Here is a 27,810-nt window from a genome sequence, read left to right as displayed (position 1 = left end):
CTTCAGATGCGGCCTCACCAAAGCCGAATAAAGAAGAATAATCACCTCTCTGGATCTACTGGCAACGCTTCCCTTGATGCAACTTAATATGCCATTAGCTTTCTTGGCTACAATGGCACACTGTTGACTCACGTCCAGCTTCTCATCCACTACAACTCCCAGGTCCTTTTCTGCAAAACTACGACCGAGCCAGTCGGACCCCAGCCTGTAACAATGCTTGGGATTCTTCCGGCCCAAGTGCAGGACTCTGCACTTGTCCTTATTGAACCTCATCAGATTTCTTGCAGCCCGGTCTTCCAATTTGTCTAAGTCAGTCTGGACCCTGTCCCTACCCTCCAGCGTATCTACCTCTCCCCCTAGCTTAGTGTCATCTGCTACAGTCACTACTGTTGAGAGCAGCAGCCATGAATCAGACTGCTGCCCCTAAGAGGAGCAGTCTCCCCATCTCTGGAGTGGCAGGCAGCTGGCAACCAGGTGGCAGCCTGGCTCCCCTCTGCTTGCAGAGCCAGGAAAAACTGAGTGGGGCAGCAGTCCTTGTTAGTTTCCTGGCTCCAAGGAGCAGGGGGGAGTTGGGAGCCAGGCTACCCCTGGTTCCTGGCTCCCCTCCAGTGGCTGGAGCCAGGAAACTGAACAAGGCTGCTGCCCTGCTTGGTTTCCCCTCTCTGCAAGTGGAGGGGAGCCAGGAACCAGATTGCTGCCTGATTCCCAGCTCCTTGCCACTTGCGGGACCTGGGAAACTGACTAGCTGGTCAGTTTCCCCGGTCCTGCAGAGCTAGTTGACAGAAACTAAGCCACTTCACATCAGACAGATGCTGAGCCCACGGTTATTGATTATGATGATGATGATGCAAGCAGCAAGTGGCCGGCAGATGGGAACCAGGCTGCCCCCTGGTTTTCAGCTTCTGGCCACTCTGGGAGCCAGGAAACAGACCAGTCCTGCTGGGCTGGTCAGTTTCCTGGCTCCTGGCAAGCCCAGGGGAACTGGGAACTAGTTGCAGTCCAGTTCCCACGTCCCCTAGACTTGCACAAAAATTCATGTAACTCGAGGGTTTACTATATTTAGCATTTTGAATGCCTGAGAAATTTGCTAATGAATTACTGAACACACATATTGAACTACATTGCACAAGGATTGACTTTCAGATGTTATTTCCCAACAGCAAATTTGAATAGTATAACTTTGCCACAGATTTTAATCTATGTATGACAGTAAATCACCTTATCTTTGAAATTTATTTTATGCATTTATATCAGCTAGTCACATATACCAACTTGGTGAATCACAAAACCCTGGTGGATGGGTGAACCTGCTGCTTGGGGAGGCAAGCTCCCCAGCCTGTTGCCCCATCCATGCTCCATCCTTGCTCTGCCCACATCTCCCCCTCCCCATTAGCTCACACCCTCTCCACTGTTTCTGCCAGCTCACCCATTCCAGCCAAATTCCTGAACCCAAATGTAGTAAGTGATGTGTGGGGGGAGGTGGGGTAGAGGGAGGGGAAAAAACACTCCTAACATTTCTTTCTAAAGAAAATGGAACATGTTTTCCACTGAATGCCAGATTGTACAGACTGGACACGCAGAAGGTATCTAATTAAAAGCACTAAATTTAGGAATAAAAATGTAGTCTCATTTTTTGATATACCTTGAAGTTTGTCAGATGTTTATTTGCAAAACATCTGCAGTTAGGGCAAGTCAGTTGTCCATCTGAATACATCATTAAATATTATGGAATATGTGATGCAGCCTTTCTATGTGTTACATTATCTTTGTCAGTATTTCTAAACTGATTGGCTATGTCTACACTAGCCCCAAACTTCAAAATGGCCATGTAAATGGCCATTTTGAAGTTTACTAATGAAGCACTGAAATACATATTCAGCTCCTCATTAGCACGCGGGTGGTCGCGGCACTTCAAAATTGACGTCTCACCACCGCGCGGCTCGTCCCGACGGGGCTCCTTTTCGAAAGGACCCCACCTACTTCGAAGTTCCCTTATTCCTATGAGCAGATGGGAATAAGGGGACTTCGAAGTAGGCGGGGTCCTTTCGAAAAGGAGCCCCGTCGGGACGAGCCGCGCGGTGGTGAGACGTCAATTTCGAAGTGCCGCGGCCACCCGCATGCTAATGAGGCGCTGAATAGGTATTTCAGCACTTCATTAGTAAACTTCGAAATGGCCATTTACATGGCCATTTCAAAGTTTGGGGCTAGTGTAGACACGGCCATTTTATGTTAAACCTTCATAAAGTAATCATTCCAGATTACTACATATTTAAACTCACAAGTCAGAGCAGTTTATGTTTTCATAAAAATGTTCATGGTTTTTTGAAAAAAAGAACATATTTTTGTATGATTTTCATAACAAGACATGTTTATGAAATTTAACTATATGATTATGTTAAAATATGTTTCCAAGGATTGTAGGCATATCAAAGGACTTCATATCTTAGTAATACTAAGTGGAGGATTTTGGTGCAAGATTCTTTTAAAACTAGATAGTCAAATAGTCAGAAGGAAAAGGAAACTCATTTGTCCAGCTATCTGGAAGAAAAGGAATGTTGTCCCTTAAGGGGATAAAAGGAGAGTAGTGACGGATAGAAAGAAGAGAAAAACTTTGGAAGCAATCCCTGCAACAAACCTTGCTGCCAACTCCGCTCACATATCTACACCAGCAATATCATCACAGGTCCTACTTCAACCATACCGCCAGGGGCTCTTTCACCTGCACATCTACTAATATAATATATGCTATCACGTGCCAGCAATGCCTCACTGCAATTTACATTGGCCAAACTGGACAGTCTCTACTTAAAAGAATAAATTGACATAAATCAGACATCAGGAACAGTAACATACAAAAACCTTTAGGAGAACACTTCAATCCCTCTGGACACTCAGTAACAGATTTAAAAGCAGCCCGACAACAAAAAAATTTCAAAAATAAAATGGAGAGAGAAATCTCTGAGCTGCAATTTATTTGCAAATTTGACTCCATCAACCAAGGACTAGACAGAGACTGGGAGTAGCTGGCCCATTACATAAGCAAAACAAAAAGTAGTCAAGTAGCACTTTAAAGACTAGCCAAATGGTTTGTTAGGTGAGCTTTCGTGGGACAGACCCACTTCTTCAGACCACAGCCAGACCAGAACAGACTTTTTGACTGCTTTTTGTTTTGATAGTGTATAGACTAGCACGGCTTCCTCTCTGTTACTATTACAAAAGCAGTTTCTCTGCTCTTGATGTTCACACCTCCACATTAGAATCTGACAATGGGCCACATCCTCCCTGACTGATTTGACTTGTTTTCTCCTCTCTTGATGTGTACTACTGATAATGGGCCATTTCCATCCTGACTGAATAGACCTTGTCAGCTCTGTCCCTCCCCTTTAGAGACCCCCCCTCTTTAAATCCTCTGAAACCCCCTGCCCCACTCATGCACCTGACGAAGCGAGTCTTTGCCCACAAAAGCTTATGTTCCAAAATATCTGTTAGTCTATAAGGTGCCACAGGACTTCTTGCTGCTTTCGTACTATGGTAATTAGAATTAAAATGTGTAATTTAGATAAGGGTGGTCTTTTGAAGCTTTATTTTTAAAAATAAATGTCTGAAGACCCAATCATTTAAGGCTAAAGCTGAATAATCTAAATATCTATGCAAGGATTTTTAGAGATATTATATTATAATCTTCAACCACAAACTAATGAAATATTTGAAAGCAAATTTTAAAATATGGTTCTGTAGACATAGTAAAGCACAACTGTTTTTGTCAGTAAATAAGATTGACAAGTGTTTGTTAAATGGTTTCATTACTGCTAAAATTACTCGGTTACAGATTCAGTGTTATGCTAATCGGCCTGGCATGCTGTAAGGCTTTGACTTTTCAGTTAACAGAGCCTCTTGGGGAAGAGCCACTAGCTTGCAAGGTGCAACAGCCTGCTGCAGAAGCTTACAGGAACTGTCAGAATAGGGATAGGAAGAGGGCTAAAGTTGAATGCTAAGACCCAGGTGAGGCATTATCTCCCATTGCCTCTTACACCCACTGCCCGTGCACAAAAACTCTCTTTTTAAAACTTCTGTTGCTCCAAATATTGGTACCTTTAAATTTTTATAGAAAAAATATATTTAAAAACTATCCTCTTAGTAAACAATGTATAAATTTCTTCTTAGTACACTTAGTATAATCCTTCATTCCAATTATGAAGTTTGCTGGTAAAATGACACCAGTAGAGAAAGATAACTTTCTTTTCATTGTCTCTAAGACTCTTGCAATTCACCTTCTTTAGTGTCATTTTACAAATAGTGACACTAACTTTGACCTGTGAGTTAAAATGCAGAAGCCACAGCAAACAACAACAGATTGATAAAACTATGATATTTTCTCAATACTGTTTAAGAGAAGATAGTTGTGTTAGTCTGTTTCAGCAAAAACAACGAGTCCAGTGGCAGGTTCCTTAAAGACTCACTTTCTGCTAGTGATATGTGCCAGGAATTCCCCTCTGCCCAGGACATTGGACAAACCGGAAGGTCTCTATGCTAAAGAATGAATGGACACAAATCAGACATCAAGAACCATAATACATAAAAGCCAGTAGCAGAGCACTTAATTTCCCTGGACATAAAGTTACAGACTTGAAAGTTGTCATTCTTGAGCAAAAAAACCTCAAAAAGAGACTCCAGTGTGAAACTGCTGAGCTAGAATTCACATGCAAATTCAACACAAACAGAATGGCTAAGAATGGCTCTCTTGTTGCAGGGTGATCAGTCAGTGGGATTGTAGCCCTTCAGTGCAGCTGATGGGAAGATGTGAATACCCATTGAGAGGAAGTTGCCTCTCCATAGTGTTAACCAATTGAGATCCTTATTGAAGCCTAATTGTATAGTTCTGAATTTGCGGCAAAACACAGCTATACCTGCTTCTTAATTTGTATGAGCCCTATACAATAATGTCCATTGAAGTCAATCTGAGCCTAATCCAGTAGCAATACAATCAGGCGCCTACACTCAATTTAATCAGGGATTTGACTTTAAAACTATTTTATAAGTTAGATTCTGAGTACATGCTTTACCAAATGTTTTGATAACGACATAGGGTTGGTTTTACAAAGATGCTTAAGGTAAAAATAGACTTAATAAACCTCTTTACTAGAGAAACTTACCTTTGCTTCAAAGTCTTCTGATTTCTGTGAAAATGGAACCAAACCCGCATAAATTAAGCACAGATGATGTAGAGTATTTCCCATGAGGCTGTACCTAAAACAGCATTGCATTATATTCACTATACATATGCAATACAAGGGCAGCTTTATCTTGAGTTCAATTGTACCTATAGAAACCATGAAACTACAAGTGCCAAACCTGAGTGGCATTGTGACTCTGTGTGCCTGGTTATAACATGGGGCAACGGGCACAGGCCTAAACCCACACAAAGGGGGCTGATGCTGTGGAGTAAGGGAGGCAGGCTTGCTCCCCAGGCCATTGCTCCTATCTCCGGGATTCTCCCCTTTGCACCCAGCTGGGATTAGAATTGATCTAATACTGGGAAGGATTTGCTGGATTATTATCCAATATTATGCATTCTAATTTTGTTCTCCCTAATAGCATATTGTTGAAATATTACATAAATGATAGACCATGCTCTCTTCATATTTTTTGTTTCATTCTGCAGTTATACTAGAGTTATTGTGTCAGCAGGCTGCAAATATTCCTTCATTATACATTGCCCATATTTGATAGCTACATGTAATATTTTCAAAATGACAAATTCTTTTGTAACTATGTAGATTACCTAACAGAATTCTGAATATTAACTAAACCTCTATGATCACTAATTAACAAACTGTTTTGGTAGGAGCAACCAGAATGCAACTGAAGCACTCAACAGGAGAAGCTGCATTATGAGGGGAAAAATGGTATCAGGCTATATCTACGCTATGAGCTAAATCTGAATTTAAGGCAATTAGTTTGATATTACATCATCACTATCTTCACTGTAAATACCATTAGCTCGAATTAGGGAGCACTAATATCGATATCATAATATAGTCAGAACCAGCTGGGTGTAGCATCAAGTTTGAAGTTAAAATTTCAAATAAATGCCAGTGTGGAAGCACCATTTCTTAAAATCAAATTTATTAGCCTCCAGAAGTGTCTCATATGTCTCCCACACAGCTATGTGGTTACCCACCAGGTATGGCCGCTTCCTTCTCCATTGCTTTCCAGGGGCACAGGAAGGAGGTCACAGGAAGCCTGTGAATTTGAATTCATCCGCACCCAGGCCTGGAAATATAAAGGGCACCCATTATGAAAAATTTCTTTTACCCATCACATTACACTCCATCAATCACCATTGCATTGGTAGCCATCTCCAGCAATCATGAGCACTCAGAGTAGTGATCTGCTTAGTAGTTCTCAGTCTCACAAGAAAGCTCCAGCATGGAGACATCAGGAGATTATGTATCTTCTTGCAGTTTAGGGAGATGAATCAGTGGTGAGCAGACTTCAGGTGTCCAAGAGAAACACGAACATATATGATAAGATCTCGCAGTTGATGATTGCCAGAGGTTACTCCCAGGATTCTATGCAATGCTGGGTGAAGGTGGAAGAATGCCGGCACGCCTATCACAGAGTCTGGGAAGCCAACCAGTGGTCCAGGTCATCTTCAAAGACCTGCTGCTATTGTGAAGAGCTTCATGTGCTTCTTGCGGGGGACCCCACCACATTGTCCATTCTTCATTCTGATAATTGTGGAGGCCCTGGTCTGGAGTCCAGGGTCAGCCAAGAGGAGCTGGGGTCCAGGAGGAAGAGGCCAATGGCAAGAAGGATGGGGGCAAACAGCAGGGGCCTGAGGAAGTTCTTCTTGACAGCCCAGAGCTCTTCATCCTAGATCTGGAACTGCCCCCCTCCCAATGCCAGTCCCCTCTGTGCGAGTCCCTGAAACCAGCCTGTTCTGGTCAGTATTTTTTTCTGAATGCCAGAAGTGGGTGGCAGGTAGGTATAGGTATGGCTATAGATATATGGTTTCTATGGATCTGTGCCCCTCCGAACAGTGTGGTAAGATTTCTGGGGGTGGAGAGCTTGTTCTTTTTGGAGATCTGCTTGAAGGCCTCATCCAGGCACTTGTGTATTTTTTGCAGGAGGCTTTTAGGCAGGCATGACTTATTTCAACTTCCATGGTAGCACACCTAGCCACAGCAGGCAACTTGACAACGATCTGGTGTCATGGCACCACACAGCATTTTGGAAAATTTTCCAGGTTTGTGGTCACGCAGGATGAACAACTCTTCTTTGTCCATATCTGTTAGTTTTAGGAGAATGATATCTTCTTTGCCAATCTAAAAAAGCACTGGAATTTGGATTAGTTTTTTTGCAGTTCTTCTTGCTCTTCTATGTTTCCCTTGGGTGCATAACCACACTACACGGCTGGCGCATGCTCCATCTCCCCTCCCCCCAACCAGGGCAGGTGACAGGCTCTCCAGGCCTTCCTCCCTCACATTTCCCTTCCCCACCCTTCTCCCTTGCCATGTGGCTGCTGAGCTGTACAGACCCTGCTACCACAAACTGGCATGTGGAACACAGGTGGTTTTGCTCTCCTTTACATGGATTTTTTCCCTGATGAGGGCTGCTCTGGTGACCACTGAAAAACGTTTTTTATCCCGATCCAGCAGATGGCTAGAACCCACCCCCACCGGCTTTTTTTCAATTTGTAAAGATGCCGCCGCACCCAGCCATCCATGTGGCTGGAACTGAACCCTTCCCCACCATTCCCCCTCACCAGGCAGCTGCCAGGCTCTCCAGACCTTGCTACTGCAAACTAGCATATGCAGCCCAGATGGTTTGCCCTTCTTTACATGGCCTACTTTCCTTGATGAGGGCTGCTCCGGTGACCACTGAGAAATTTTTTTACCCTGACCCAGCAGATGGCTGGAAAAGCACTCCTCCCAGCATTTTTTTTTAAAATTTACAGTGATTCCTATGTACCCAGCCCACCCATGCAGCTGGAATTGAACCTTTCCACATCATCCCCCCCATGATGGGGCTGCCAGTCTCTGCAGGCCTTGCTCCTTGAAGAGGTTTGCTCCACAAACAGCCAAAAAAAACCATTTTCCCCTGCTGCAGGACACTGGATGGCTTGCTCTTATTTGCACATACCTCCCCTCCCCAGAAAGCGGACAATAGCTTACTATGTACAGAATGAAATGTTTTAGATAAATGATGGCTTGTGCAATGTATGCTTTGAATCACATCCTTAATAAGCCTTAGGTGGGCTTGCAAAAAGAAACTTTCCCTGATAGTAGAGACAGAGACCTATTCATTCCATAGGTAACACTTAGTGTGAATTGTATCTTAATTTTGACCTTCATTTTCCAGCTGGCATGCTCAGCATGGGAGACAGGGCAAGAAAGTGCAACAGGTCCAAGCAGGATCTGATCTTGCAGCACATGGAGCTGTCTGAAGCAGAAACCAGTGACATAAAAAGGGAGACAGCACAGTGGCGGCAGAATACAGCAGAGTATGCTTGACTTCCAAAGAGAGCAAGTGGCAAACCAGATGGAGGAGGCAGCAAAGCTCGTAACAGCAGTGAACGACGAAACGGAGGTCCTGTGCTCCATGCTGGAGCTGGAGAGGGGCTCCCAATGCAGCAGTTGGGAGTCCCCTGAAGACAGGTCACCCATCCCCTGTCATCATGGTCCCTGAGAGGGGGAGACAGGGGAGAGAGGGCAAGAACAGCCTGCAGCTATAGCCCCAAGGGCCACTACAAAAGGCTATTCCACCACCCTTGACAATGCTTCTCTTCCCTGCTGCTTAAACCTCTCCTCCTCCCAAAATAAACATAATCTTTCGAGCTCGGTGTGATTTTTTGGCATACACAAGTGGGAGGGTCCATCATTGCGGGGAACTGGGCAGGGGTGGAGAGGGCCAATAGCACAGGTGCCTGCTGCTGGACCAAGGTCCACAGAGGACTCATGCAGAGGCACCCAGGCAGGGGTGGTGAAAGCCGACAGCACAGCTGCCCTTTTTTTAGGAAAATAACCCTCCCTCCACCTAACCCTCCCTCCACATCCATTCTTCTGCCTGAAACTTAACACCCTCCCACCAAGTAAAAGCATTCTTTCTGTGTAAGACATGGTCTGATTTATTGGTTCACATTTGGTGGGGAGCACAAATCAGTTTGGTGAGTGGGGGTGGACTCCAAAACAATGTGGTCCCACCAGTGTGTGCTGGTCTCATGAGTCCAAAACTGCTGCTCCCTTGTCAGCGGTGCATTCAGGACAGCTAGCATTTGAGAGTTCTTGGACTGCAGTAGAAAGACTTCCTCTTCAAAACCTTCATCATCGTCATATTCAACCATAATATCACTTTCTAATCAACAGAAAAATTGCATGACAGTCCATGAAGTTGCCGTAACAGTGTGTGTGCAATGACTTGCAGCATTTGCAGATCCATGCTTGTGCTAGCATTGTGACAGAGAAAATGGTGCAATCTCCTGTTGATTTTATGTGGTAACTGGGTGCTCTGAATTATTGGACAGTGCTTTGCATTCTGGGATAGTGACAGCAAACACTGACAAACACCCACAAGCAACCCAAGCTAAGGCACTATGGAATAAGGAACCACAATGTATTGCAGATGCAGTTGAACTTGGATAAGGCAAAGGGGATGCGGAAGTTCGACACTGAGAATAGAGGGTCTAATTTCCAGGTCTGTGGACACTTGAATTCGAATTCACAAGAACAAGGTTAAAAAACTCAATTTATTAAAAGGCCAATTTATCTTGTAGTATATATGTAGCTTCAGTCTTCAGTGCACAGTCAGCGTTATGAGACAACAGTATTGGAAGGGAACCAAATTAAGAAGGGAAAGAGCCCAAAGAAAAGGTAGCCAGTGCAGGGAAAATATACTGCTTCCCACTAGCTTGCAGAAGAAGGCTTTTGAGTAGAAAAAGTCAGTTACCTGTTCCATAACTGGTATTGTGATGCATTGCTTACGTCCATTCCACTTTAGGTGTGTGCACTTACCACATGCACTGGTGCTGAAAGTTTTTCTTTCAGCAGCATCTGTAGGGGAGTAGCTCTAGTGACCCCTTGAATGGGGTAGCAATGGTGCAATGTGAGGGGGGCTGCATGCTCTTCCCACTTAGTTCTTTCTTGCTGGAAACTCCAACAGTGGAGAAGGAGGGCAGGTTGTGGGATGGACATGAGCAACATATCTCAAAGAACAACAATCAGGAAAGATGTAACTGTCTTTTCTTCGAGTGATTGCTCAACTCCATTCCAAATTAGGTGATTCCAAGAAGTACCCATGGAGGTGGACAGGAGTTCACAGCTGCGTTAACTGAAGTACAGACCTGCTAAACCCAGCATTGTCTTTGGTATGGTATGGAAGAGTGTAGTAAGCTGTTAATGTGTGGACTAAGGACCATGTTGCAGCTCTACAGCTGTCCTGGCTTGGCACTTGTTCTGCGAAGGCTGACTCTGATACCTGGGCTCTGGATGAATGGAACTAAACTACCTATGGTGGTGGGATCTACTGCTCATCCCAGCCTGGAGCCCCCTCCTGCAATCCAAATGCCTCATCTCTAGCACCACCCCAAACCCTGCACCTCAGTGGTGATTTTATGCCCTCCCACACACTCTAAACTCCTCATTTTTGGCCTCATTCTGGAGCCTGGGGGCCTCCACAAAATCTAATTGCCCTGGCCCCCAGATGAGTTAATTCAGAACTAGTTCCAATGGTTAGTGCTGTCAAACTAGGATTGTCTCTAGATATGTTGATTTTTAGCTATTTAATAACAAAGATTTTTGATCTAACCATTCACTGATTAGAAAATTACATTTCTTTTTAAAATCTGAATTATCTCTTGAACACGATCAAAAATAGTTAAAAAAACTCAAAATATGCATTAGAGTCAAGAAATTGTCCTATGTCAGTCCACTGAGTTCAAAGGTCAAAGTATGGCAACTTGGAAAATGGGCCAAAAGGCTAATGCAAACTAGAAACATGCTGAAAGTTCAATATGTACCTATGTATATTTTGTTGTAAAAACAGTGCATGATTTGCAATTAATTCTGAGTATGTTGGTAAGTTACTTTGTTCAAGTAAATGATATATTAAGATTTACAGTAGGAATTCTGCTCTATGACACCATGTTCGTAGAATGAATGTTCAACTTACTCTGAATTCAGTCTCTCACTGGAATACAAAATGATCCAACAGCAGCTGTATTGAAGTGATAGTGCCATCAGTCTTAATATAATATTATCAGAGGATTTCTCATAATTCAGTTCTTCCAAAGTCTACCAAAAATTATCAAAAAGAGAGTAAAATAAAATCCTGAATATTTACAAGGCTGCTGTAAGATTTAAAATAAGTGAATGTCAGCAAATCATTTGACTTCATTATGTCTCAGTTGCCCTTTTTGTAAAATGGGTATATTTATGTACTGAGGCTTACTGAGAACTATAAAAATTCAAATATTATTATTAATCTTTAATTGAATCAACTTATAACTACACCATGGATGCAATGGATTTATAAGGTACATGTGGCTAAAGATTACATTGTCAAAGTTGTGGATGTGTTCTGTCTTCTATATTAATAAATGATTTAATACTCAATTTATCTTGAAACATCAGTTTTTCTCATTTGTTTTTCTCACTGCTGTTTCAGTTCTACATTAAATAGTAAAGGGAACTTTAATAACAAATTGCATATGATCACCTTCTGTGATTCAAATCTTCTGTATAGGGGTACATCTGTTGACATGAAATAAATTAACATGTATATCAATGGGAGGCTATATTCATCTATAACATTTTCAATTTTACAATCCCCTTTTTAAGTGTGGGGGCTTTAATAATAAATATTCAGTATTATCAAAGTCATTCCAGGGGTTTTAAAACAGAACTAATAACAGGGCTAATGCAGTTCTGCTTTGCAGATATTCTGTTATTAAGCATAAGTGTATATAAAACATACAATACAAGATCAATTAGTAAATATCTCAATGAAGTAAACAGAATTTTGGATTCAGTGTATTCTGGAATAACTTCTGGGGAAAAAAAGCTATTCGGACCTGAAACTGTAATCTTAAGGAGGGTCTTAAGAGGAACAAAAGAAGAAGGCTAGAAAGTTGGAGAATCTGGCTTGGAAGGAAAGATAAATATATATATTTGAGTGCGGGATTTGACCATATCAGTCTAATATTGTACCTCCAAAAGTATGGCAGTGCGTTCATCTATTGTTATCACGACATATTGATCTGTATCTCCAAAAAGCTGTAATGATTCACTGCAACTTCTCTCAATAACAGTAATATTGTACCTACAGAATTCAAAGTGTCAGTAAATTTTATTTAAGCGACATGATGAAGTCTTCCTAAAACAAAAGGAATGTTTTTGTCGAGTCCTTTTATTTAATTCTTCAACTCCAATTATATGGATTTTTAATTTTTTTATTTGCTCCTGAATACCCAGCTGTACTTCAGTTAAGACATGTATATTCAAAGGTCAAAAATCAAGTTAGTGAGACTTAAATATTTCAATGTTTATTCCATTTAGGTTTAATTCCACATTCATTCAATATTACCTTGATTTACTGCTATAGTATGCGCAGGAGGCTGCAGTTCCATGAAGAAACTTTATGTAATGCACTGACTGATATTTTTAAGTCAGAAAAACATGCTGATATTGATATTTGCAGTGTAGCAAAGTCAATCCCTTTAATATCTTGTTGAGAAGTTATAGCTTTATTACATTGCCTCTGACAGCTAACATGCTACCCTAATTATTAGCCATTCCTTTCTCATTTAGGTACATTTCCCTCCTTTCAACCACTACGCAGCACAGAGAGAAGGAAAGGAGTGTAATAGCCTCTCATGATCCTCAAATTACCAGAGTGGGGAAGTGTATCAACATAGCATCCCTCTCCCTTTGTTAATGAACGACCCTTGGAATCAGTGGTGGCAAACAGAAATTTTAAGGATTGCCACAGCTCCCCCACCCCACAATCTAGGCACTATCCTCCCCCAGCCATGTGCCATCCCCACCAAGATTACTTAACTGGAGCCACATGAGCCACCACAGGCTGAAGTTGCACCATGCGAACTTTCCTACAGCTGGAGCCTGCCAGGGCCGGAGGAGCCACCTCTGCCGGTGCCGCCATGTGCTTGTCCCACCATTTGGTGGGGCACATGCATGGAGCAGCTGAAGGGGTGCCCCACATGTGTGGTTCTCCTGAGCTGATGAGCCACATTTCACCATACTCTGTTGTGTATTGGACACCATGACTTTGAATGCTCATTGTTCTGAGGCCTAGTCTACAGTACTTCAGGCCATCAATCTAAGTTACACAATTTCAGCTATGTACGTATGTATGACGTTGCTGAAGTCTACGTACTTAAATCTACTTATCACAGAATCTTCACTGCAATAAGTCGACAGCTGACGCTCTCCCGTCAACTCTACCGAAGCATCTCGTTCTAGCAGAGTACAGGAGTTAACAAGAAAGTGCTCAGCAGTTGATTTATCAATAAATCAACCCCCACTGGACTGATCACTGCTTCTTGATCCAGTGGATAGTGGACACATGCTCTGAGGGAGTCACAGGTGATTAGAGGAGGAGTGGATAGAGAACAGCCACTGTACGGGGCATTGTCCTCATCAAACACAAGGAAGCTAAAACTGACTCTGTCAGCATTAAGTCACATACGAAACTTGCACCTTCTACAATATCCAGTGGGGAAAAAATGTACCCAGGTACTCTTAACAGTACGCTTGGAGGCAACATGACTGATAGCCTGATGTGAAGTTACAGAATTCTTTGCTGATCCATTCAATGGTCCCAACATTCCAGAGAGATTTAGGGGAAAAAAACTGAATGGACCTCTGGCTACTCTGCCTGCAGTCAGGCTGAGGACTGACCAGAGCTCGATGATCAGAAGAACTCATTAAGCAAACCATTAATTTTTAAACAATTAAATTAAAAATATTGGTTTTAGACTATTAAATTCTATTTAAGAGTAAGTTGGAACTGTTTTGCCATTCTTCTTCACTGTGCCTCACAGTTGATATCAAATCAGGCAATAATTTTTCGGCAAGATGTCCAAGGCTTATTAGGGCAAATTGTAAGGAAATTCCTGAAAGAAACACACTTCACAATTGTTTTCCATTATGGAAAGTGCTCTTTACTCTAAGAACATTTAGACTGCTGGGGAAAATAAAATGGATATGGTTTCTAATAAGGACAGAGGTATATACAGGATTTAAGGTATATGCAGGGGAACTTTCTCCTCCTTGTTGGCCGTGGCAATAGCTTACTTGTCTCCCTCCTTGTGAGAAGCTGCTTCCCCCTCCCACCTCAGCCCCATCTTCAGAAGGAACTTGTTCTTCCCTGCCCCAGGATGCTGGCCAGAGAAGTTTTCTGTCCTAGTATTTATTCGTGGGGCCTATGCAGAGCCGTCCCATTCATGGCAACCACCCTAAGCCCTACACTTTGTGAGGCCCTGTGGTGAACATCTCAACTGTCCTCAATCATCCTATGGATAGGCTATTTCCATATATTGATGTTACCTGGGGGGTAGGCTAGGTGCCGGCAGTCAGGGTTGCCCCCCCTGCATTCACTATGGTGGTGGGAGCCACGGAGAGTGGAGCAATGCAACAGCTGCTTCACTCCACTGCCATCTCCCAGTCAAATTCTTCTGCTTTACTGTGGTTGTCAGCCCACTCTGCTTCCTGAGCGACGAAGGGCTTGCAGAAGTAGAGGGGAGTGGGTTGGGACTGCAGCACTCCACAGCCTGCCACCATGGTGAAGTGTAGTGACCCAGCTGGGAGACTGTAGCAGAGCAAAGCAGCCTGCTGGGTTGCTCCACCTTCTATGGCTCCCAATGCTGTGGTGAGAGGGGGCCAACCCCTCATGCTGTCCATGGGAGCCTTCCTGGTAATTGCTTGGGTCATGTCTCTTGGGAAAGGATTTTGGGAAAGGAGTGCAAGCGGGGAAGAATGGTTGGAGCAGGGATGGGAAGAGTGGGATGTTGATGGAGCAGGGACAGGAAGAGTGAGGGCAAGGCCTGGGGAAAAGGAGGGGGTGCCCTGATCCCTCTGCCCCCACTTCTCCCCTGAGGGAGTCTTGGGCTTATGGCTCTGTTTACTCCTCTGTGTTCATACACTGAGTTAAGGAGAATATTAACATGCCTCTTCAGTGCACTATTTTTAAACCTTCAGAATTTTTGTTATCGTTATAAAGCTATTTAAACAAGTTGAAGGTGATAGTACTCATTCAGGATTATGGAAACATCAAGCTTAGTCACAGAGCCATAGAGTTTAAAGCAGAAGGAACCTTCAGGTAACACAGTCTGATCTCCTGTATATCACATGCCACTAAACATGTCCCCTGCCCACCCGCAATCATTTCTGAAGGAAAAAAAAATCAGAATTAGGCCAAAGTTGAACAGCCTTCAGGAGACTAAGGCTACGTCTACACATGCACGCTACATTGAAATAGCTTATTTCGATGAAATAGTCTATTTCGATGAATAACGTCTACACGTCCTCCAGGGCTGGCAACGTCGACGTTCAACTTCGACATTGGGCAGCACCACATCGAAATAGGCACTGCGAGGGAACGTCTACACACCAAAGTAGCACACACTGAAATAAGGGTGCCAGGAACAGCTGCAGACAGGGTCACAGGGCGGACTCAACAGCAAGCTGCTCCCTTAAAGGGCCCCTCCCAGACACACTTGCACTAAACAACACAAGATCCACAGAGCCAACAACTGGTTGCAGACCCTGTGCATGCAGCATGGATCCCCAGCTGCAGCAGCAGCAGCCAGAAGCCCTGGGCTAAGGGCTGCTGCACACGGTGACCATAGAGCCCCGCAGGGGCTGGATTGAGAGTGTCTCTCAACCCCCCAGCTGATGGCCACCATGGCGGACCCCGCTATTTCGATGTTGCGGGATGCGGATTGTCTACACGTGCCCTACTTCGACGTTCAACTTCGAAGTAGGGTGCTATTCCCATCCCCTCATGGGGTTAGCGACTTCAACGTCTCGCCACCTAACGTCGATTTCAACTTCGAAATAGCGCCCAACACGTGTAGCCGTGACGGGCGCTATTTCGAAGTTGGCGCTGCTACTTCCAACTAGTGTACACGTGTAGATGCAGCCTAAAATGTTTGTATGACACAGGCAGAGTACATAAGTTTGAATATCCAAAACTGTTTTTGATTTAGCTAACTTTTAAAATATCATCATGATCATCATCAACCAGGGGCTCAGAGCTCGTTGGGGTCCAATGCCTCCCTCCCTATTTCCTTCCATCCTTCCCTGTCCAGCATAGAGTGGCTTAGTTTCCGTAGACTAGCTCTGCACCCACCTATTATATCATCTACCCATTCTCTGTGGGGTCTGCCTCTCCTATTCAAACAGTCCACTATGCCAGATACCAGGGTCTTTACTTTTCATTTGTCGTTCAATCTACAGATACTTCCAAATAGGTTTAGCTTCCATTGGATAATCTTCTGCATTAGATTGTCTTTCTGCTGTATCTTCCTATATAATTCCTCGTTGGTGACCTGCATCCTGCTTATTCTCAGGATCTTTCTATAACAACTCCTCTCAAACACCAATATCCTTCTCTTCAAATATTTCATTATCACCCACGTCTCACATCTGTACAACATGCTGCTAAATACACACGATTTCAAAACTCTCAGCTTCATTCCTAAGCTAATTGCTTTGCTTTTCCAGATCTTATCCATTGCCTTCAAACTAGCTCTTGCATTCACTATTCGAGTTGCTATTTCATTCTTACAGTCTAGATCATACATCAGGTTGCTCCCCAGATGCATGAACTTTTCTATGTTCTATAGTTTGATCCTGTCTATACTGATATCTCTTCTTGTTTCCTTATCTCCAAATACCATTGTTTCCATTTTATCGATGTTCATAATCAGTCCGTACCACTTCCCTTCCACATTTAGCATCTGCACTGTTCTTCCTAGCTCTTCAATGTCGTTGACTATAATTATATCATCTGCAAACCTCAAGTTGTTTATTCTCATCTTGTGCACCAATATCCCTTCTACCTCTTCCTTGATCTTGTCCATCACTGTCCAGGCACATGATGAAGATATTTAATGATACTGGATCTCCTTGTCTTGTAGCTCTACTTGCTCTAAATGAACTTCCCAACTCTCTGCACATTCTCACTGCTGCCTCCACATTGTCACTGATATCCTTCAACACTGGTATCAGTCTGCTATCCACTCTGTTCAACTTCAACACTGCCCAAGTCACTCTCCAATCTATCATGTCAAATTGCCTTCTGAAAATTGATGAAGCAATTGTAGATGTTCTTGTTCTTTCATCGAGCTTTCTCTGCTATCAATCTTAGTGCCAATATTTGCTGTATGGTACTTCTATCTTTCCTGAACATCCACTAGATGTTCTTCTATCTGCGATCTCAGTCTCTCCATCAGTATCATCATCAGCACCTTGCTTAGATGACTTGTTAGGGCAATCGTTCTCTAGTTTTTGCACTCCAACACACTTCCTTTCTTGTGTATTGTCCCTAGCACAGATCTTGTCCATTCCATAGGTGCCTTCCCTTCTTTTCATGCTATACTACATAGTCAGTGTATTTTCTGAATCATACTTTTTCTGCCATATTTGATCATCTCTCACGTAATCTTATCATTTCCAGGGCTCTTGATTTGCTTTAATCGTTTCTCTGCTCTTTCCACTTCCTCCTTCAAAATATCCGCCTCACTCTCGATGCTTGGTGTAGATCTCTCTTTTAGTTCTTTGATCAGTCTCCCTGAGATACCTGGTTCCAACTGTACGGATCAGTGCAATATCTCATCCACTGCTGCACAACAGTCTCCTTGCTCATGGGCACCTCATCATTCTCATCTTTGATCACCATCTGCTTTGGCTGCCACTTCCTATTATATTGCTTCCCAAGACTCTCTCCTAACCTTTGTTATATGTTCCGATCTTTGCATTCTAATCTCCTCTGATGATCAACACATTTCTCTTCAGTATCTCCTCCAGTATCTTTGTCAAGTCTTTATAGAGCAGCTCGATCCCTTCCTCCGTACTGTCCGACGTGGGTGCTTACACTCGAACAACTGAGGTGCTGAATGGTTTCGCTTTGAATCTCACTACCATCATTCTCACACTCACTGGTTTGCTCCTCTAGTTCTTCTCGAAGAAGAAATCCAACTCCTGCCTCATGCTTCATTTTGTTTCCTGACCAAATGACTTTGCAATTGCAGATCTCTCCTGATGCTGTCCCATGCATCTCTGCCAGTCCAAGTTTATCACATCAGTACCTCTCCATTTCCTTTCAAAGCAGCTCTAACCTTCCAGTTGCCCACAGTGTTTGGACAGTACAGAGTCCATCTAATAGTATATGTGTTAGGAGTAATTTTCTTTTCTTTTTAAAATAGCACTAGAGAAATCGGTAGCATTAGAAAAATGGAATGTTTTTACCTTCTAATATTTAGGCTAAACCAGGTAGTTTTAAAAAAATCAAGAAAAACAAAACACTTCAATGGAAACTTTTATTTAAAAAAATTGTTTGTGGGCAGCAATCAAACATGACATATTTCAGCCCAACAGTGATTTTTGGAAAAAGATGTAGGATGGAAATAAGAATTTGAAGTGCTACTTTACTATTAATATATCTATTATTACAGTAAACTCTTACATATCTGGCAGCCCTGGGACTGGGATATTGCTGGACATGCAAATATTCTGGATAATAGAGAGTATACCTAGCAATGCATAACACTAAAGAAAAACAAAATTAGATATTAAGAAACAAACAAAAGTGTCTGCAGAGTATTTTATTTACCAACAACAGTAATATTGTACACTGTAAACTTATACTGTATTTGCTATATTTATTTGTATTTACTTTCACTACACTGCACTTATGGAAAATGTAACTAAAATTTATTTATGGTTAGAATACAGGTTATTTGAGAGTTCCAGATGACAGAATGTGTGATATAAAAGAGTATATTGTAATATCAGTAGGCTAAATTCTGCTCTGATTCACACATGGACTTCAAGGACCCATGGATATGAGTGTCAAAATTTTATTGTTGTCTTTCCTATAATGCTAACCCTGTAATTGTGTCAGTGGAGAAAGAGTCTCATCAGCAACAAGGTGAAAGGTGCCTCTGAAATACCTAGAATAAACAGTATTTATTACATTCAAGGGCTACATTTCAGAACTCTGGGAGAGAAGAATTTTATTAGCATATAGAACATGAGAAGATTATCTTACATCTTGAAAAGTCATTGTGGAGAAACAACAGGGAACACATATACACCTCTGAAAAGTCAGGGGGACAAACACCAGTCTGGCAGGCAGGCAGGCAATTGCCCATGTTGTTGCATAGCATATGAGGCTTCTAATTAAACTGATAATCAGTAATCAGGTCATTTTTGCTTACTTTGATTCTAGAAGCTGAAGAATTTCCGGTGCCTTAAGAAGTCCTTCAGTGGTCAGAAACACATACGGAATCTGCACTTCCAGAAGAAAGCAGCCAAAATTTTCACATGAAACATTTTCTAAAAATAAATAACATAACTTCACAAAACAGGCAGACTAAGGGCTGATAGTTTTAGGCATTCAAATAGTCATAACTTTTTGCAAATGTAGATTAGATACATCTCCATTAAAAATACTTCTGTTGAATGTTATTCTTGAGAGAGGAGTTTCAGATTCTAAAAAGCCCTTCTAGTTTTGTCTTGAAGTCCTCCATTACTGCAACAACCCTACTTGTATAAGGAATGCTGGGTACAGCTTCTATCAATGCTGAATTACCAGGTACTCAAAGGGGTTCTCTCAGGATCTCAGCACAAAATTTTTTGCCAGGATTGGGCTCAGATCCTAAAATGTCTTCCTATCTTGCTCCTGTTAGGTGCATCAATCCAGAGATGATCTACCCCAATATGCTTAGGTATAGCCATTATTATTTATTACTCTCTCTCTTTAATGGGCATATTTTACAGATAAACATTTTAGAAAATACAAAACCCTCTTCTGAGGTGCAAGAATCACTTTTCATATGAATTCTTACTTACCCATTACAAGTGTTTCTGGGAGAGTGGTTTCAAAAGTTATGTAAGCAATACTCAAATTTTTGCACAGCTCATTCCAGCAGGAGTTCTCTGTATAATCATACTCTAGCACTAATGAGAACTGTGTCCAAGGAAAGTCAACTCCAATGTGCTGATTATGTACAATAACACAGGAATATCTAATTAGGTTGATAGAAATATCAAGAAAATGATCTTTTAGCACAATTACTCCCAGGGCATAATAAATACTTATTTTCACTTATTTTTCTATATAAACTTATTTTCACATTATCTAGAATTTATATGTTTAAAGAATATTTTAAGAACAGGTTTTATCTTGTTCATATTAGAAAATTTTAATTATTTTTACTAAATACTTTGCCACTTCCAGTTATTTGCATTAGGTCTTCGTATTTCCTGATATTAGCCCTGCTATAGGTGGCTGGCTGCATGGCCATGTGCTCCATGCACACCACACACCCTTTATGTGGGGCCTGCTTGCATTGAAAACATAGCCCAGGAAGCTCCTATTGGCTGTATTCCAGCCAATGTGAGCTGCAAGACTGTGCTGGGAGTGGGGACACCACACAAAGCCGCTCCTCTCCCTGGGAATGTGATGCACAGAGAACACACGGTGCCTGCAGCCAGATGCTCTGAGTGCTGTGCAGCAGATGCAGCAGGCAAGGAGCCTGCCAAAGGCTTCTGCTGGACCCCAGGACAGTGACAGGCCTGATCTAGTGGTCTGAGGGCTGGATTTGGCCTGCAGGCCGTATTTTGCCCAGCCCTGTTCTGTATGGAACTGCGGATTTGTAATGGACCAGAATGTTCATCTCTTTGCAAAATGAGGAACACTGGCCCAAATCATGAAATACTTACCCGAGCCTTTGGGAAAACTCACTTTGAAGTAAATAAGAGTTTCTTTGAAGTTACTTTAATAAGGAGTGCAAGTTTGGGGCTAGAAAAATTATGAATTATACTTGCCTGCTTATGACATTGTGCTCTAACAAAACTTCTCTGTTCTCAGGGTTGAAAACCGTGACTTTTACACCTATTTAAAGAATTAAAACATCAGTTAAAAAGAATGGACCAGATCTTCTGCTGGTGTAAATTGCCACAGAATGATCAACAGGAAACATGGACTAAGCCAGGAAATATAACTTCAGGGGTACACAGCCTGGGTGATAGTGCCCTATTTGATGCAGTAATCAATAATCCCAAATTTCACTGGGCTAACCAGCATATTGAAAGTCTTATATATTTGGGCCCAGGGCAAGGTGAATTCTGGATTCCTGCTGGTAAGTAAAGAAAGATATGTTGCTTAGCTAAGCCCAAATCTCTATTATTGGAAAAATTCAACCTAAGATAAGCGCCTACAGCTATGAGAATATTGTAGCTGAAGTCAATGTATATCAGGCTGAATTTCTGCAGCATCCCCACTGCGGGAGGTTGATGGGAGAAACTCTCCCATCAATTTCACTTACTCCTTATGACTTGGTGGTATACCGGAGTTGAGGGAGGTACCATGAACAGCCGATTTAGCAGGTCCTTATTAGACCCATTTAATTGAACGCTGGGACAACAGTGAGACAACAGTTCAGGGTGAAGACCACCGTCGGGGACATACTTATGGAGGTATGTCTGCCCGAGGTCATGCATCCTCCCATGGGTGGGTCGGGGGGCAGGGGCAAGGGGAAACCCCAGCTGCAGGGGACAGGCCAGGAGGGGGCATGCCGGAGCTGGGGGCAGAGGGGATGGCCCACCACACCCGCACTAGAGCCCATGTCCCCCTCCCCCACAAGCAGGCCATCAGAGCCATCAACGTGATGCTGCTGCACAGGGTCGTCTACCTGGGGGATCTGGATACCAAAGTTGCAGGCTACCAAGACCTGGGCTTCCTGAATTGGTTCAGCAATTTGGATGGCATGCACATCCCCATCCACGCCACACCACACAGCGCCGCCCAGTATGTCAGCAGGAAGGGCTACCATTCGGTGGTGCTCCAAGCCCTGGTGGATGCTAGCGACCAGTTCATGAACATTTATGTGGGCTGGGCTGGGCTGGCTGCACCCACAACGCCCGGGTCTTCTGGAACTCCAGGCTCTACCAGAGCATGGGGGCCAGCACATTTGTCCTGCAGCAGGAGATCCTGGTGGGGGGTACTTCACCATGCCGCTTTATATGGTGGCAGACACGGCGTACCCCCTCCAGCCGTGGCTCATGCAGACATATACATGGGACACCTTGACCCCACTTGGGAGGTGTTCAACCAGCGCCTCAACCACGCGCACAACATCATGGAGCAGGCCTTCAGGTGCTTTAAGTGGTCATGGAGGTGCCTACACACGTGGTTGGAGGTCGGGGCCCTCAATGTGCCCCAGGTGATGGGCTCCTGCTGTGTCCTCCACAATGTTGTGGAAGGAAAGAGGGATGCCTATGTCCATGGGGGGGGCATGGCGATGCGGCTGGCGCTGGCTACGAGCAGCCAGGCACTGCTCCCATCCACTAGGCCCAGCAGGACATTAGGTAGGCCTTCTGCATTAGGTAGGCCTTCAGGCAGGCGTTTACGGATGGTCACCTGCGACCTGCAACCACACCCCATGCACATCTGCCACCCACTGTCCCCACCACCACCACCCCCGCCCACCACCCTCATCAGCACTGTACCTGCACATCCACCACTCAACATCCCTCCCCAAGGAGCACAGCACAAGGTGTATAGAAAATAAACATTTATCAAGAATGGGATGGTATGTGGAACTATGTACAGGTGCAGGAGGAGTGGTGTGGAGGGGGGAGGGGGGCACTTAACCTGGAGGGGGTGGGGGGGCTCTTTCTGGGGCTGGGGTGGTGGGCTGCGAGCCCCATCAGCCCCTGGATCCCTTGCCTCCCCGGGTGCAGGGTCCATGGCAGAGAGGATAGGGAGTGGGGAGCACCCACAGGTAGGGCTCGGCAGGGGTGGGGGGGGGCTCGGCAGGGGTGGGGGGAGCAGGCTCAGTGGGGAGAGCTACCAGTGGGGCCAGGAGGCAGGCAACACTGGCCACATGCTCCTGGAATGTCTGGCCAGTACCCTCCAGGGTGTGCAGCAGTCTCTCCCACACTGCCCTCCACCATTCCAGCTCGGCCTCTGTGAGCTACAAGTGCCACTCAGCCAGCTCGGCCTGGCAATGACTGGCTGGGTCCTCCTTGACCTGGCGGTGGGCCCTCCAACTGCGGCCCTGATGGCACACAGTGTGGGGTGTTGCCTGGCTGCCTCCGAAATCTGCCAGGGGGCTCTTGGGGACCAGCGATGGTGCTGGGCTCTCCCAGTCCATGGATGGTTCAGCTGTGTAGAGAGGGGGACAGCGTACCAGTAATATTCAATGGCTAGGGGGAGGTCTGGCTTCAGGCCACCCCTCAAGACCCCCCTTAACAGGACACCTGCTCTCACCACAGGCTGGGCATCCCATCCGATGGCTATGTGGCCGGGGGCCTCTCATGCAGCTGGGCCTTCCCAGCCCGTGGTGCGTGGTCCCTGGGTGCTGTCCAGCAACAACTGGCTGTTGTTCTGCATGTGGCTCATGGTGCTGTCCACTGGGGGCGGGTGCTGGGCATCACTGGTGGGCCACCACAGGGTGTCGTGTACTATGGTGGGCCAGCATGTGTGCACCCTGGGACTGCTGGTCCTGTGTGTGGCTGGCTGACCACTGCATTGTCCCCACCCTACAGAACGGGTGCGCACCCTGCCATTTACATACCAGACTGTGCCTCGGCAATGTCCAGGGATGCCGGGCTCCTGGTCGCCTGGTTGGACAAGCAGGAGGGGATGTAGATGGTAAGGTTTCCCTCCTCGCTCGACCACTTGGTGGTGCCCTTGCAATCCTGGGTCCCTGGTCTGAGCTGCTCATCTGCATCTGGCTGTGGCTCATCAGCCGACGTGTCCAGGACCGCTAGGGTGGAGAGCCGTCCCAGGGCCCCAGGATACCCCGGAGCTCCTGGAAGTAGAGGCAGGTGGCTGGGGCTGCCCTGGAGCAGCCAGCCTGCTCCTGTGCCCAGGCATAGCCCTGCCACAGCTCCTTCACTGTGGAGTGTACCTGTTCCATGATACGCTTCCAGTGGCCCCTTGTGAGGAGGTCATGGGCCAGGCAGGAGAATGCTGCGGCATTGCGCTGCTTCACCCCCATCATGGAGGACCTCCTCCTCTTTCCAGAGGCCCAGGAGGTCCTGCAGCTCCTGCTCCATCCAGGAGGGGGCCCTTTTTTCCTCCTCCCCCAGAACCCTGCAAGCCCTGTGAGGGCTTGGGGGGGGCATGGGGCTCATGTGGGGGCTGGCTACTAGCCATGGTTTTGCCACTTGGTGCATGGGGCTGGAGCACTGGCGGCGGATGCTCCTAGCACGCTCTCAGCTTCCTGCCATGGGGTTCCTGTGCGTATGCTGCTTTAAGGCAGCCAGATGCAGGGATCACAGAGTCCCGCTGCTGCCGTGTGGAGTGACTCTGTGCTCCAGCTGACCAGTGCCATGGCGGACTCCTCTTTTGAGAAAGTAGGATGTGCAGCAACTACACATGTATTCTTTTGATTTAGTTTTTCGAAAGGGGACGATCTCCCTGATATGGCATCAGAATTCAGATTTCGAGGTCTGTGCCCCGTTCCTTCGATTTTCTTTTGAAAGGTGTTGCCCACGTAGACGCTTCTCCCGCTCTTTCAAAAGAGGGCCACATATTTTGATGTTTTGTGCACATGTAGACACAGCTCTAGTGTAGACCAAGGGCCAGAGACCTAGCATCTGGGTCCTTTCACAGCAATCTAGTAAGTGACCGAGAAGCAGCACAGATGCACACAAAGAAGTAAGTCAGCAGAGGGGGAACACAGGTTTGACGTTACCTTTCTTGTCTTTTCAATATCTGCACAAAAGAGTAGCATTTACCTTCTACTGTACTAAGAGTTTTAATGATGGCAGCTTTTTCATCATCAGAATCCATTCTTGTTATAATTAGTATCTGACATAAAACAAGTAAAAGAAATTAACAATATAATTTTTTTCTGTATACACATTTTTTTCTGAAACAGTACATGAAGAATTCAGCAGACAACAAAAATGTAATACTATCAATACTTCCTAAAGTATAATTGTGTGCTTATTAACAAAAATTACATTACAAGACCTAGGAAAGGAGATGCCGTACCATGAATAAAGATATTCTAGGAAAAAGCTGAGCGCAATTAAGGTCAAGGGGACTAAATCTGTGCCCACATTTTTTAAAAACATTCACCTATGTTTTCTTTCCAGTTTTCCAATATTGTCTTGCTCCTTACTACATCAAGTGCTGATCTAAATGTTGTACTGATAGACCACTGTTCCTGTGTAATTGGGGTTGCAAATGATAATGGAATAAGAATGATAAAGTTCATAAGCATTTTCTTCTCTGAGGTCCATCATATTCTTTATGCAACTTTTCGCTTACAAAGGAAATTTGTATCTTGCATCAGCAGCAATTCACTAATATGATATAAAAGTATAAACAGAATTTCATACTTCATATCATATTAGCCAATGCTAATATGTAACAAGAGTAAATGGCTTATGGAATAGAATTTTCACATCTTATTGATCCAGAAATATCCTACTTTCTGTTCTGGGTCACTCTAAATGCCCCTGAATGCAAATGAATTAGTCTTTACACAATTAAATTTCATTCAAAATATTCTAAAATATTTTTTCATTTTGTTGCCTCTTACACATTATGCAAATAAAATAATCTGCTGACAACTTGGTTTTTTTTTTTTTTTTTTTTGGAAGGGGGATTTAAATACACATATTATATTACGAAAATATCCATACTACCACATGATAGGAATAAGGGGATTTTGATGTTGGCAGGGTCATTTTGAAAGGACCCCTGTGTAGATGAGCCGCGGGCGAGTGAAATGAGGCACTTTCAAAGTGCCGCAGATGGTGGCATGCTGAGGTGTTGAATATTCTTTTCAGCACCTCATTAGTATTCTTTGATTTGGCCATTAGCCTGGCCATTTCAAAGCTTTTTGTAAGTGTAGACATGGACTTTAAGATTATTCTTGGAGTGGCACAGCTTCACACTTCCCTTTATTCTTAAATATTCTCAAAATACAAAATTTCCAGTTATAAGACAACTCTTATTTAAATAAAGTGGTTTTATTAGTCTAAACTAGTTTTGATTGTTTAAAGAACTTGCTGAAATTGTTAACCTTATGATTCTGTTCATCTGTGTTACTCTGCATCCACTTTAACATCTGACACTGAAGCTCTGTTATTTTGGGACTGGTTTCATGCTTTTTCTGACTGCTACACTGTACAATCTCCAGCTGCCTCCATATTTTATCCAAAGAGGAACCTAAGATGCTTGTATACATATCCTTTGCCTTGGACAAATATCCTGTTTAAAAAACAAAGCAAGAAATAAATCGTCTAAAAACTCAGCATTGGCAAAAAGAGAGAGAAAATTGTTAAGATTTCTATTTAATCTGACCATATAATTTAGCTACATGTGAAGGCAGCTTGCAAAGGAAGTTAAAAATTTAGCCGTAGACAGAAATATGTGTAGAACGCTCTCACTAACCAGACTGTGGAACCAGCTGTCATACAAATAAATCTAAAACCCGAAGTAGCATTCTGTAATTTCAGACACTGGAAAACTGAGCTATTACACCAAGACAACCAAGAAGCTTCCAAGCTAAAATGTGATTCATCTTATATACCACATTTTCCAAAGTTTAATCTTTCAGTTATTTTTAAAAGTAAGTTTACAAAGTAAACGTGACTTATCAGAGTCCCTCCTAGTGGACTCATATTATTTCAGATATTTCTACTACCCCTAACATCCATATTTGATGCATACTTCAATAACAGTGAGCCTAAAGCAGGCCAAGACATTGAGGCTGTGGCCACACTTGGCCAAAACTTCGAAATGGCCATGCTAATGGCCAAATCGAAGAATACTAATGAGGTGCTGAATTGAATATTCAGCACCTCATTAGCATTCGCATGCTGCCGGGCGCAGCACTTCAAAAGTGCTGCTTTCAAACACACGTAGCTCAGGTATATGGGGGTCCTTTTCGAAAGGACCCTACACATTTCAAAATTCCCTTATTCCTGTCAGCTGAGAGGAATAAGGCGATTTCCAAATATGCAGGGTCCTTTCCAAAAGGACCCCTGTGTAGCTGCACTGAGTCACATGTGTTTGAAAGTGGTGCTTTCAAAACAGAGCAGTCGGCAGCATGCGAATGCTAATGAGATGCTGAATATTCAATTCAGTGCCTCATTAGTACTCTTCGATTTGGCCACTAGCATTGACTTTTCAAAGTTTTGGCCAAGTGTGGCCACAGCCTGAGAGTTACAAATAAAATACATAAGTATATATCACTAGTTTTCATTTACCTATGGGCTGAATGCTACTACAGCCTGACTGTGCAAAGCTTCTGTGCTTGGCTCAATTTGCGAAGTTCTTTTGCTAATATGTGTACACCTCATACAAATCTCAGACAAACATTCTGAGTAGAGATATTGTATTTTGTATTGTATTTTCTGCATTCCTCTTTCCCACTACTTATTACTAGAGAAATTTTAATGAAGACACCCTTGCTTTTTTTAAGAGCTAATCTGCTCCTGCCATTATGCTCCATATGAAGTCATAGCTTTATAGAGTAAATTTTTCATAACAGAGACCATGTATGCTATAAATTCTGATAAAGTGCACGTGAAATTACAA

General features: G+C 43.8%; 1 protein-coding gene across 1 annotated transcript in view; it reads right to left on the bottom strand.

The window, feature by feature from the left end:
- The window catches only part of SHOC1 (shortage in chiasmata 1), a 120,308-nt gene that overhangs the window by 29,474 nt on the left and 63,024 nt on the right, over nt 1–27,810 (bottom strand). Inside the window, exons 16-23 of the mRNA XM_074994034.1 lie at nt 26,291–26,478; nt 24,993–25,065; nt 21,072–21,138; nt 20,094–20,278; nt 19,460–19,577; nt 12,207–12,318; nt 11,170–11,291; nt 5,154–5,247 (exon numbers count right to left, since the gene is read on the bottom strand). Coding sequence (XP_074850135.1) covers nt 5,154–5,247; nt 11,170–11,291; nt 12,207–12,318; nt 19,460–19,577; nt 20,094–20,278; nt 21,072–21,138; nt 24,993–25,065; nt 26,291–26,478 — 959 coding nt within the window. The remainder of the gene's footprint in view (nt 1–5,153; nt 5,248–11,169; nt 11,292–12,206; nt 12,319–19,459; nt 19,578–20,093; nt 20,279–21,071; nt 21,139–24,992; nt 25,066–26,290; nt 26,479–27,810) is intronic.

Source organism: Carettochelys insculpta, chromosome 5 (genome assembly GCF_033958435.1).
Source record: "Carettochelys insculpta isolate YL-2023 chromosome 5, ASM3395843v1, whole genome shotgun sequence".
NCBI classification, from domain to species: domain Eukaryota; kingdom Metazoa; phylum Chordata; order Testudines; family Carettochelyidae; genus Carettochelys; species Carettochelys insculpta.
This window is presented reverse-complemented; position numbering and strand designations above follow the sequence as displayed.